General features: G+C 42.1%; 1 protein-coding gene across 4 annotated transcripts in view; it reads left to right on the top strand.

Moving 5' to 3' along the window:
* Positions 1-12761, top strand: part of bbs2 (Bardet-Biedl syndrome 2) — an 89383-nt gene that overhangs the window by 52540 nt on the left and 24082 nt on the right. For all 4 annotated transcript variants that reach the window (XM_043707298.1, XM_043707300.1, XM_043707297.1 and 1 more), the window contains 4 exons: positions 4090-4225; positions 10161-10300; positions 10729-10873; positions 11525-11696. In XM_043707298.1, coding sequence (XP_043563233.1) covers positions 4090-4225; positions 10161-10300; positions 10729-10873; positions 11525-11696 — 593 coding nt within the window. The remainder of the gene's footprint in view (positions 1-4089; positions 4226-10160; positions 10301-10728; positions 10874-11524; positions 11697-12761) is intronic.

Raw genomic sequence — 12761 nt, 5'->3', positions numbered from 1 at the left:
ATTGACTCCCATTTTCTGGAAGAACAGAATAATGATTAATGGCTATGTGATAAAATATGTGACCTATGGTTCAAATTGTCTTGATATTATTAAACAGTGGCATATGGCCTGATATAGTATAGGGTCGTATGTGACACAGCTGGACTGTAACATGCAGTCTGGTTTAATATAATTGGGCAGACGCTGGGCCATACGGTCTATTGATTGAGAGCACTAACCTGGTCTGACTATAATATAATTGTTACTGCTGACTTATTTGAATTACAGAATGTTTTACCCTCTTTATATGACATGTTGTCTGTATTTAATGATCAGAGAACACACACATGAGTTTTGTTGCAACCTAGGTTGCCTACAGTAAAAGCAGAATCTCTATGTCCTTTGAAAATCTAGGAGACAAAGTCTCCGAACGCTGCAGACCATTTTGGAGAACAGGGTATACCTAAGTATGGGATTGCCAGATTGGTGAACAGTGAGTTGGTTTAGCTTTGTCCTCAGCAGTTGGCTTTGAGTCAGGCAGGAAAGATCTTTTAAAGAGTTCTTGGGGGCCATTGCGCAGTAAGACAAAAAGAGCATGAAATGGGAAAACGCTGCCACCGGGAGTATGACAAAAACCTGAACTGCAACCAGTATAAAAATAATGAAGAGAACTAAAAAAAAATAAATGCAGTAACATTGCCAAATATCTCTTCGGAGAACTTACAAACCCTCTAAGTCAAGGATGATGTAAAAGGAAGGGAACATCAGGAAGATGACTATCAAACTGCCCAGCATAAATGGAAAGGTCACTGATGTCATATCCAAATTAAGGCTTTATAATCAAAGGATAAAATTGTGCCTTTCAAATTTTATCAGCCACAGAACTGAATAAACAAGTCAAACCTAAGATAACCATTGGAAATGAGAGACTGCATAAAGTCACTACTTTGGACCTGTCTGAGGATGATCAGAATGACCCCGATGTACTGTGGGATGTGCAGGAGGATTAGCTTTGTACACAGGTAAACTACAGAGTTTGCCATTTGGAGATAGTTGCTTTAACAGAAAACAGGAATCAGTCAATCAGTTCATTAGCAGGTGCTACGATTCATTTTGGAAACCAAGCTGTCTGAATAGATAATGGAGCTAATCATTACTTCAATGCCAATCAGACCTTTCTTGAAAACGAAAGGTCAAAATATTGACAGGCGACAAAAAGTTGGCAGAAAATATGAAATCAGTTGAAGCTACAAGTATTGGCGGAGTAGATAAGATGCAGAAACCAAACAAGCAATGTGAGACATATGGTATTCTGCACCCACTGTTTAGCTGTCCTCTGCTCCAAGGCTTTTCACAGTCTGTGGCATTAGAGAACATGAGTTCACCAATGCAGGAAACTGGTCTTGGAGATGCGGCCAGAAATTACAATAAAATAACAAATAGGAGCAGAATTAGACCCTTTAGCCCATTGAATCTGTTCTGCAATTCGACCATGGCTGATATGCTTGTCAGTCCCATTCTCCTGCCATCTCCCCTTAGCCTGTGGTCTCCTTCCCAATCAAAAGCCTATCTTTCACTGCCTTGCATAGATTCAGTGACATTTGCCTTCTGTGGCAATAAGTTTCACAGATTCACCACTCTGATTTGAAGGGTCTCAGTTCTAAAGGTTGTCCCTTGGCCCTCAGATCCTCATCTCTCCTAGAGTCATAGAGATGTGCAGCATGGAAACAGACCCTTCAGTCCAACCCGTCCATGCCGACCAGATATCCCACCCTAATCTAGTCCCACCTGCCAGCACCCAGCCCATATCCCTCCAAACCCCTTCTATTCATATACCCATCCAAATGTCTCTTAAATGTTGCAATTGCACCAGCTTCCACCACTTCCTCTGCAGCTCATTCCATACATGTACCAACCTCTGTGTGAAATGGTTGCTCCTTAGGTCTCTTTTATATCTTTTCCCTCTCACCCTAAACCTATGCTCTCTAGTTCTGGACCCTCCAACCCCAGGGAATAGACTTTGTCTATGTACCCCATCCATGCCCCTTATAATTTTGTAAACCTCTATAAGGTCACCCCTCAGCCTCTGACGCTCCAGGGAAAACAGCTCCAGCCTGTTCAGCCTCTCCCTGTAGCTCAAATCCTCCAACCCTGGCAACATCCTTGTAAATCTCCTACTAGTGGAAACATCGGGGAATGGGTGGGTTGCGCTTCGGCGGGTCGGTGTGGACTTGTTGGGCCGAAGGGCCTGTTTGCACACTGTAAGTAATCTAATCTAATCCAATCTAATCTAATCATTTCCGCATCCACTCTATACAGATGTCTCAATATTTGGTAAGTGTCAAAGAGACATCTGCTTCATCCTTCTAAATATGCATTGATTTCAGTCCCAGAGTCACCACCTGCTTCTCATATGACAAGCCTTTCATTCCTGGGATTGTTCCTGTAAACCTCCTCTGGATCCCCTCCAAGGCCAGCATATCCATCCTTAGAAGATGGAGCTCAATACTGCTCACAATATTCCAATTGCAGTCTGTATAGCCTCAGCAGCACATTCCTGCTTTTGTATTCTACCCCTTTTGAAATGAATGCTAACATTGTATTTACCTTCCTAACTGCATGTTAACCTTAAGAGAATCTTGAACTAGGACTGCTAAGTCCCTTTTTACTTCAGTTTTCCAAAGCCTTTCGCAATTTAGAAAATAGTCTACACCTGTATTCATGTGCTTCTACCAAAACCTGTAACTGCACACTTTCCCACATTATATTCCATCTGTCACTTCTTTGCCCACTCTCCTAATCTCTCCCCAAAACTACTTGTCCCTCCACCTATCTTTTTGTCATCTGCAGACTTGGCAACAATACCTTCAAATCCCCCGTCCAGATTGTAAATGCCTGCGAAACTCCGCTAGTCACTGGCTGCCATCCTGAAAGAGACCCCTTTATCCCACTCTCTACCTTCTGCCAGTCAGCCAGTTCTCTATCCATGCCAGTACCTTGCCCCTAACACCATGGGTTCTTATCATATTTAGCAGCATCTTGTGCAGCACCTTGTCAAAGGCCTTCTGGAAATCCAAATAGATCACACCCACTATGTTCTTATTTGTCTAACTTGCTCATTATTACCTCCTCAAAGAATTCTAACACATTTGTCAGGTGTGACATCTCTTTGTTAAAGCCATGCTGAATCCCTATTTTACCGTGCACTTCCAAGCACTCCACAATCTCATCCTTAATAATGGACTGTAAAATCTTAGCAATGATTGATGTCAAAGTAACCAGCCTATAATTTTCCTCCCTCTGTCTTTCTCCTTTCTTAAACATAGATGTTCCGTTAGCCATTTTCCAGTCCTCTGGGATCATCCTTGACTCCAGTAATTCCTGAAAGATCACTACAATCTCCTCAGCTATCTCCTACAGAACTCTGGGGTGCAGTACATCTGATCCAGGTCATTTATCCACCTTCAGAACTTTCAGCTTTCCAAGCATCTTCTCCTCAGTAATGGCTGCTATACAGCCATCTCTGCCCTCTGATTCTCTTGAAGCTTTGACTGTACAGCACATTGGCACCAAAAAATTTATAGATACTGAATTCCTGGCATCCACCACGCTCTGGGTGGGGACAGAATCTAACGTCCCACTGATTTGCCATTGACTTTTCTTCAATTAGCTGTATTTAATGTCAGACCATCTTTTAACTTTGTACAATTTCCCATTCCCCCAGTGTTGTTATCAGTAATTCCATACCTCATGTATTGTAGTGGCAGTGTACTGGATAGTCATGTGTAATATAAATCTTGGTGATAATTTATCAGATAAATATGATTAATAGCTACACGATCTCATTCTGCATTTAATACATCTCTGCCTTTCAGGAATGCACTTTCTTCCAGGGAGGTAAAATTAGACAGGGCGATTAAAATTCCCTCATGCACCTGTTAACCTTCTATAAAAAGGCAGAGGATGAGCAATGGTTCTCTCTTTGACATCAGACCTTGGAAAAGGGGAAGGAACTTAGTCAGAAATGCAAAATATACTTCTTATCATCTGTATTGTTGGCATTAAGATTAATGTTCATTATTGATGTACTGTCTTTGAATTATCTGGCAGATTGATGCACGCAGTGATCGTACTGGTGAGGTCATCTTCAAGGACAACTTCACCTCCTCTGTTGCTGGAATTGTGGAGGAAGACTACAGGATGGATGGACAATCGCAGCTCATCTGCTGCTCAGTTGAAGGGGAAGGTAAACTATGCATCTTTTGCTGACTGGAGTGAATTCTGATCAGAAATTCACCATTAATCCATTGTACTATATTGTGTATTGGGAAATCGATGAGGTTCCTGAGATAATAATAAGATATACAGATCAAGTAGTATGAACTAGATCTGTGCTCTGCATCAAACTGGTTCATCGCAACTGATTATGGTATCTGTAAGACAGTGCACTAAGGTTGAAAAGGATGAAAATAGCATTCCTCCTTTCTGTTGTTCTTTTGATGGTATGAATTATCAGCATATATTGGTAATGACCCCATCTTCCCCCACTTCCCCACATGTGCTGCAATGTATGGTCAAATAACCTGTTGATAGACGTGCAAGAATCTTACAGCTCTTAAGAATAGGATGGCAGAGGATTGAAGGTGTGGGAGTAAAATTGGGCACCATATCCAAAATGTTACTTCTATCCCAACCTAATCCTTCTGTAAGCAAAGCTGCCTTTCACCTCCTGTGAAATTTTACTTGGCGTTAAATGTTCTGCCTGGCAGTCTGTTGGATGGGCAAAGGTTGGCAGTGTGAAGGGGAAGATTACTTTTTGGGCCCCGTGGTCTGGCAGGATTCTGTCCCCTATTCCGAAGCTCTACATAAAAGACAAGACCACAAGATATAGGAGCAGAGTTAGGCCATTTGATCTAGCGAATCTGCTCCACCACGCAAATATGGCTGATATGTTTCTCAGCCCCATTCACCTATGTTCTCCCCATAACCTTTAATTCCCTTACTAATCAAGAACTTATCTATCTCCATCTTAAATAGACTCAATGATTTGGCCACCACAGCCTTCTCTGGCAGATTTCCAGATTTGCCATCCTCTGATTGAAGAAATTCCTTCTCATCTCAGTTCTAAAGAATTGCCCCTTCACTCGGAGGCTGTACACTTGAGTCCTACTCTCCTATTAATGGAAACATGTTCCTCACATCCACTCTCTCCAGGCCTCTCAATATTATGTAAGTTTCAAAGTGATACACCACATGTCCTTTTAAACTCTATTGTATACAGACCCAGAGACCCCAACTGCTATCACTCTCTCCAACAAGTGACAGTCTAATCACCGCCACTTGTAATTCAATCGTGTTACCATCGTCACTTGAAATTCAATCGTGTTACCATCACTGAATCCTCTACAATCAACATCCTGAGGGTTATCATTGACCAGAAACTCAACTGGACTCACCACATAAACACAGTGGCTCCAAGAGCATATCAGCGGCTAGTAATACAGCAGCGAGCAGTCACCTCCTGACTCCCCATACTCTGTCGATCCACAGGATCATTCTTGTAAATCTTCTCTGGACTGCCTCCAAGGCTAGCACATCTTTCCCTCGATATGGGGCCCAAAGTTGCTCACAGTATTCTAAATACTGTCTGACCTGAGCCTTGTATAGCCTCAGCAGTACGGCTTTGCTCTCGTATTCTAGCCCTCTCCAAATGAATATTTGCGTTGCATTTGCCTTCCTAACTGCCAACTGAACCTGCTTATTAATCTTAAGAGAATCTTGAACTAGGACTGCTTCAGATTTCCTTTGTGCTTCAGATTTCCAAAACCTTTCCCCATTTAAAAAATAGTCTATGCCTTTACACTTTCTACTAAAGTGTATAACCCCACACTTTCCCACATTGTATTCTTTCTGCCATTTCTTTACCTACTTTCCTAGCCTGTCAAAGTCCTTCTCTAGCCTCCTCAACACAGCCTGTTCCTCCATCTACCTTTGTGTTATCTGAAAACTTAGCAACAATATTTAGATTGTTAATATGCAACATGAATGGATGTGATCTCAAAACTGACCGCTGTGGAAGTCCACCACAGTCACTAGCTGCCATCCTGAAAAAGGACTGTTTATCCCCACTCTCTGCCTTCTGCCAATCAGCCAATCCTCTATTCATGACAGTTCCTTGCCCGTAACAGGATTTTACCTTATTGAGCAGCCTCCTATTGTGGCACCTTGTCAAACGCCTCTGAGCAATCTAGATAGATCACATCTCCTAGCTCTGCTATATCTAACTTGCTCATTTTCTCCTTAAAGAATTGTATCAGCTCCCTACACAATTAGTTTAAAGTCCTTGTGACTGGAGTTCCTCAGAATAGTGTCTTAGGCCCAACCATCTTCAGCTGTTCAAACAGTGACCTTCTCTCCATTATAAAGTCAGAAGTAGGGACATTCGCTAATGATTGCACAATGTTCAGTATCATTCACGACGACTCAGATATTGAAGTAATCCATGTTCAAATGCAACAAGATCTGGACAGTATCCAGGCTTGGGCCGATAAGTGACAAATAACATTCATGCCACACAAATGCAGGCTATCACACTCTCCAACAAGTGACAATCTAATCACCGCCACAGTCGTGTTACCATCACTGAATCCTCTAAAATCAACATCCTGAAGGTTACCATTGACCAGAAACTCCGCTGGACTCACCACATAAACACAGTGGCTCCAAGAGCATATTAGGGGCTAGGAATACAGCAGCGAGCAGTCACCTCCTGACTCCCCATACTCTATCGATTGTCTACAAGGCACAAGTTAGGAGTGTGATAGAATATTCCCCACTTACTTAGATGGGTGTAGCTCCAACAGTACTCAAGATGGTTGACCACATCCAGGACAAAGTAGCCCACTTGATTGACACTACATCCACTCCATCCACCACCATCACCCAGTAGCAGTAGTGTGCACTATCTATAAGATACACTGCAGAAATCCACCAAAGATCCACAAACAGCACCTTCCAAACCCATGACCACTTCCACCTAGAAGTACAATGGAGCAGATACATTGGATCACCACCAACCTCATGTTCCTCTTCAAGCCACACACCATTCTGAACTTGGAAATATATTAATGTTCCTTCACTATTGCTGGGTCAAAATCCTGGAATTCCCTCCCTAACAGCATTGTAGGTCAACTCACAGGAGATGGACTGCAGCAGTTGAAGAAGGTAGCTCATCACCACCTTTTCAAGGCCAGCCAGCAATGCCCGCATCCCAAAAATGAATTTTGAAGAGCTTTGATTTAACTCAATTTGCACAATTGGTTTGTCTACCTTATCCTGAGCATTCTGGCCACTCAGATAAACAAAGCTTTTAAATTTGTTTTATTATTGAATTTCCCAAGACTTATGGTTTTTTTGGTGCGATATGAGATGCACACATTTTGTCTCTTTTTATTCTCTGCTAACAATCTACCACATCAGTAACCATTTTAAAACTTTGCAGGCAACTGATTCCACCCATCCCCGCCCTGCAAACCATCTTTATCGGAACAGCTCCCTCCTTCCTCGGTATAGGTTCCAATGTCCTCTGAATTTAAACCCATTTCTCCTAAATCTTTGAACAACATATTTACCTCTTTAATCTTGTTGATCCTGTGCCAATTAGCTCGTGGCTGATGCAGTAATGTGGAGATTATTACCTTTTCGGTACTTCTTTTTAATTTAGCCTCTAGCTGCTCATATTTTCTCACCAGAATCACTTTCTACATATATCATTGGTTCCTATGTAGATTACAACAACTGGATCTTTGTCTTCCTGCTCCAAGTTCCTCTGTAGCCCAGGTGAGATATCCTGAACCTGGGCACCATGCATTCGGCACAGCTTTTGAGACTCTTGATCCTGGTCACAGAGAACAGTGTCTTTTCCTCTGTTTATACGACCCCTAATTACGACTACATTTCTCTTTTCTCCCAGCTCTTGAATGGCTTTCTATACCAGAGTGCGATGGTCAGTTTGCACATCCTACTTACAGCTCCCACCCTCATCCACACAATGAGCAACAATCTGAAACCTGTTAGACAAGCTCAGGGGTTGTGGTTTGTTCCAGTACTGTGTCCTGTATGCCTCTACTAGCCTCGCTCATAATAACACCCTCCTGTCCCTGAACACTGACCGAATTTGAAGTAATTAATCAGACAGTATAACTGCCTCCTGACTCACAGCATTCAGGTTACTCTTCCTTACCCTGATGTGTTGCAGTTTTCGAAGCTCAGACTCCAGCTCTTCCACTCTGAGCTGGAGTTCCTCAAGTGACCACTACTTGCCACAGATGTAATCACTATGAAACACAATAGGTTCCACCAGCTCTCAAATCATATAGATACGATACATCACCCTAGACCTGCATCCCTATTTTATGTACAGAGGAACCTCGATTATTGGAATACCAATTACCTGAATATCAGATTATCAGAGTGAGATCTCCAGGCTCCTATAGAAACATTACATCAAAGAGGTGTTTCCAACACTGATCGCGCCTTTTGTTTACAATGATTAAAAACGAACTCTGCTTACTGAAATGCTGAGGAAGACAGTCCTGGACATTGATGGGAGTCCAGGGACCATCTCCAAATGACTGACCGCCCGTCCCCTCTCCCTCTCTCTCCCCACACTTTCCCTGGAGTTCTACACAGGGGTGTACCCTGACCCCGCCCCTTCCCCAGATAATCTCTCTAACATTGTCCTGTACAGGGCAAGGTGGAACTTGACAAAAAGTGGAGTAAAAAGTTGAGTGTGTGTGCGCGCTATTTGGAGCCTCACCCTTCAAAGGCAGCAGCAGTCTTACTGCTTGGAGGGGGAATGTGGGTGAGGGCGGAGGCAGGCAGGGTGGAGTTGGACAGGGGTGCGGGGTGGACAGAGTTGGGGATTTGGACAGGGTTGGGGAGTTGGACAGGGTCAGACAGGGGTCNGGGGTTGGACAGGGTTAGGTAGGTCAATGGGGGGGGATGGGGGTTGGGTGGAAGCGGATGCCAGGGACTTCCGTGCGGTGTGCTCCTGCCTAATGTCCTGAATGGGAGCAGTCTGAGGAAGCACTCGCTGTGTCAACCCAATTGAACTGATGGGGGGTGGGGGGAAGTGGTGGGAAGCTTCAGCAATGCTGCAGGTCCCTTACACACAAGTGTGTGTCTGCTCAGAAACAAACCCTGAGACAGCGAAAGAGATCAAGGCAGGCGGAGCGAGGAAAAAGGAAACTTCCAAAAACTCCGAGCCTCAGAGGAGAGGCTTTGAATCAATTAACCGAATAATCAATTATCTGAATAAAATAGTGCCCCCATCTCATTCGGATAATCAAGGTTCCTTTGTACTTAATTCTTAACTTGTTTTTTAGAAAATTCCTACTGGTTTTTTAGTTTGTAATCTGTAAACATTTCTCCTATTTGCCTTCAATCTGAAGTAATTTATCGATGATCAGATTAGCAGCTAAATTAGCAAATTACCAATCAATGAACATACAGTTTTCCAATTATCTCACTTTGTTTTGTGCTGGACCCCTGATCCTGGACTTCAATTTATTCTGTTTTAAAACAAACCTAACAAACTATGAGCCAAAAAATCAGGTGAAAAGCACCCCTTCCTCTCTGCACTGAATTCTTGAGCTGCCTCCAAAGTCCCAAACTACATGCTAACATGGGCTGTGCCTCATTCTGGATATGATCTCTCCTTCCTGACCATGAGAATTGATACAAAAAAGGCATTCTTCCTGCTCTCTACTGCAATTGTCACTTTCCTGCCCTGTTCACCCAGCACCCGATCTGCACACACTTCTTGTGTCATAGAAGCATGGAAAATAGGAGTTGGCATGGGTTATTCAGCCTTTCAAGTCATGCCAATCTGGATTTAATGTTGTCAGGACCCTATTACCATATGCTTGTGTTGGGGAGGACCTATAGTCCCAGTAGTGGCCTCTTCTCCCACTAGTGAGTGGCCAGGCACCTCTTCGATTATAATGGATTTCCCTGTTCAAGAAAATTACTGGACTATTAGTTGCCACCCCCAGTCAAAATTCAGCCTATATTGTCCACTGTCAATTATAAGAAATACCCACTTGGCTGAAATCTTCATCTGGGTGTTCATAAGAAAATGAGAAATTGCTGGTCTAAATTTCTTGTCTTTCACACCATAGTTCGAGGTTATCTGCCTGCCGATCGGGAGATGAGAGGGAATTTGATGGACACAAATGCAGAACAAGACTTAATCCGTGAGCTGAGCCAGCGGAAACAGAACTTGCTGCTCGAACTGCGTAACTATGAGGAAAATTCAAAGGTAGCTGGGATGTTAAACCATGTAGTTATTGACACTGATACCAGTTATCATTAGCTGAAAACATTCTCAAAACTGTTATGAAATATAAGAATCAACACACTGACCACATTTTTTTAATATGGTCAATCAACTGGTTTGCTCAAATAAGTTTTCTTTCTCCGACTTTCTTGCCTTTTATCCCTGTTCTACCAAGTACAATGTGTCTAACTCATGCTTTACTTTGATTAGATGTGCTAGATGAAACAGTGCAAAGTGAAATTTAGGTCCTCCTGTGCTTTGCTAGGGACTGCTTCTTAGGGTCACATATAAGAAGCAATACTTTGGCATGGCAAACTGTCTGACAAAACAGAGAGCATTAAGTAGGTGGCTGATGAGCAAGGGATGTGTTATACAGCTAACCAAATGTGTACATGTTGTATTTGTGTCAGGTTGCCTTGAATGCCCTTGGTGGTGAAGGAGATGGACAGATAGGCATTATTCCAGCCAATACACAACTGCAAACAAGCCTTTCTGTCAATGTAGACACTGCCAACCAAAGTCCTCATGTAGAGCTGAGCATTTCTACATCCAATGGTGAGTCTGCCTTGCCTTGAGACACTTTAAGCTGCAGACAGCAGGAAAATATCAATGAAGAGGGTGCCTATTTGACATTGCATTGAATGTATATGTGTTTTTGGCTTCTAATTTAAATTTTAAAAGTTAAATTGTGACTATTTAATATTGCATTAATCCATCATTTTGTATATTTACATGATCATAACTTTTGAATCTGCTGTTTGGTTGAATCTGAAAGTTTTGACTTGCAAGATCAGTGGCAATCAGAGAACGATAATTGTATTCTAATGAAAGCATTATTTCTGATATCACTATTTTTAGGAAGAGGATTGGTGTTTTGCCAGTATCTTAGCAAACAGCTTTTCCTCAACTCACAACACTAGAAGAAAAACTGATTATTGCAAGGTGCCAGTGTGATTTTACCTTTTTGCACTGTTTATTGAAGCACATTTGTGATTTTTTAAACAGAACTCCTGTAACTTATTCAAAAGTTAATGAACTCCTTGGACAACATGCGGTGGTGTGCTGAAGCATCTCCTGTACTTAGAAAACTTTACTTCCACCCTTATATCCACCAGGCTATTTTTCTCACCTCCTTCCAGTTAAATACAGTGACCTTTTTAGATCTAATTGCTCCCTCATATTATAAAAGTATGTGTTTTTATATAGATACCATTATTCGGGCTGTGCTTATCTTTGCTGAGGGTATATTTGATGGAGAGTCTCATGTGGTTCATCCCAGTGCACACAATCTCTCAGGACAAATCTTTGTCCCCATCACTCCACCCAAAGATATTCCAGTGGATCTTCACATCAAGGCTTATGTGGGCTACAGAAACAGGTGAGCAATGGGGCAGTAGGATTCAGGTCTGGTTGTGCCCTTCATAAATGGCATAATCTGTAATTTACAAATGTTTTTACTTCAATACAGCTTAGAGCCAACTTATTAGAGATAGAAAACCAAAGAACTGTGGATGCTAGAAATCAAAAATAGAATCAGAAATTGCTGGAAGAATTCAGCAAGGCTGGCAGCATGTTTGGAGAGAGAACAGAGTTTGTGTATCGGGTCCAGTGACCCTTCTTCAGGAACCCAGTTCTGAAGAAGGGTCACTGGATCTCAAATTTTAACTCTGCTTTGTCTCCACAGATGCTGCTAGATTTGCAGAGTTTTTTCAGAAATTTCTGATTTTGTTTCAATAGATGCCCCCATTAGGAAGGGTTTAGAGGGATATGGACCAAGGACAGGCGAATGGGGACTAGATTAGGCTAGGATATCTGGTCGGCATGGACGAGTTGGACAGAAGGGTCTGTTTCCGTGCTATACATCTCTATAACTCTATATAACTCTATTCATAGATGTGAAAATTACAGAGCAATGGAATGGCATGGGATGCAATGAGCCTGTCTAATGTAGTTTGTCAAGTCTTTGTTGTTGTGCGTTGTGGAGGCAAATATTTACTCTCCATTGTACTATAAAGCGATAATATGTATATTATTTTCCTCCAATCTGTTTTCAAGGGAAAATGCGAGGCATAAGACACATATAACTGCCCAATATTGGAGAGGGAGGCTACACAAATCTGTTGTAACTTGGGACCGTACATATGCAGATATTTATTGAGGCAGTATGTCAGTTTGGTTCAGTTCAATCTGAGTTGAAAGGATAAATTTAAAGCTGTACCACATTGATATTTCAGTGCACACTGAAGAAGTTTTGTATTGTTAGAAATTCTGTCTTTTGGACAAAATATTAAACCAAGGCCTGTCTACCTTTTTAGTCTGTGGCATTGCTCAAAATTGTACCAAAACAAATGAACTTTTAACTTCTATGTTCCTATTAAAAGGGAGTTTGCTATTTGGCTTGGAGTAAGGTCATTAACTGGAAAGGAGAGAGGGTAATGATTTG

The sequence above is a fragment of the Chiloscyllium plagiosum genome, chromosome 17 (assembly GCF_004010195.1).
Source record: "Chiloscyllium plagiosum isolate BGI_BamShark_2017 chromosome 17, ASM401019v2, whole genome shotgun sequence".
Lineage (NCBI taxonomy): Eukaryota > Metazoa > Chordata > Chondrichthyes > Orectolobiformes > Hemiscylliidae > Chiloscyllium > Chiloscyllium plagiosum.
Note: the sequence above shows the minus strand (reverse complement) of the source record. Positions and strands in the feature narration are given on the sequence as shown.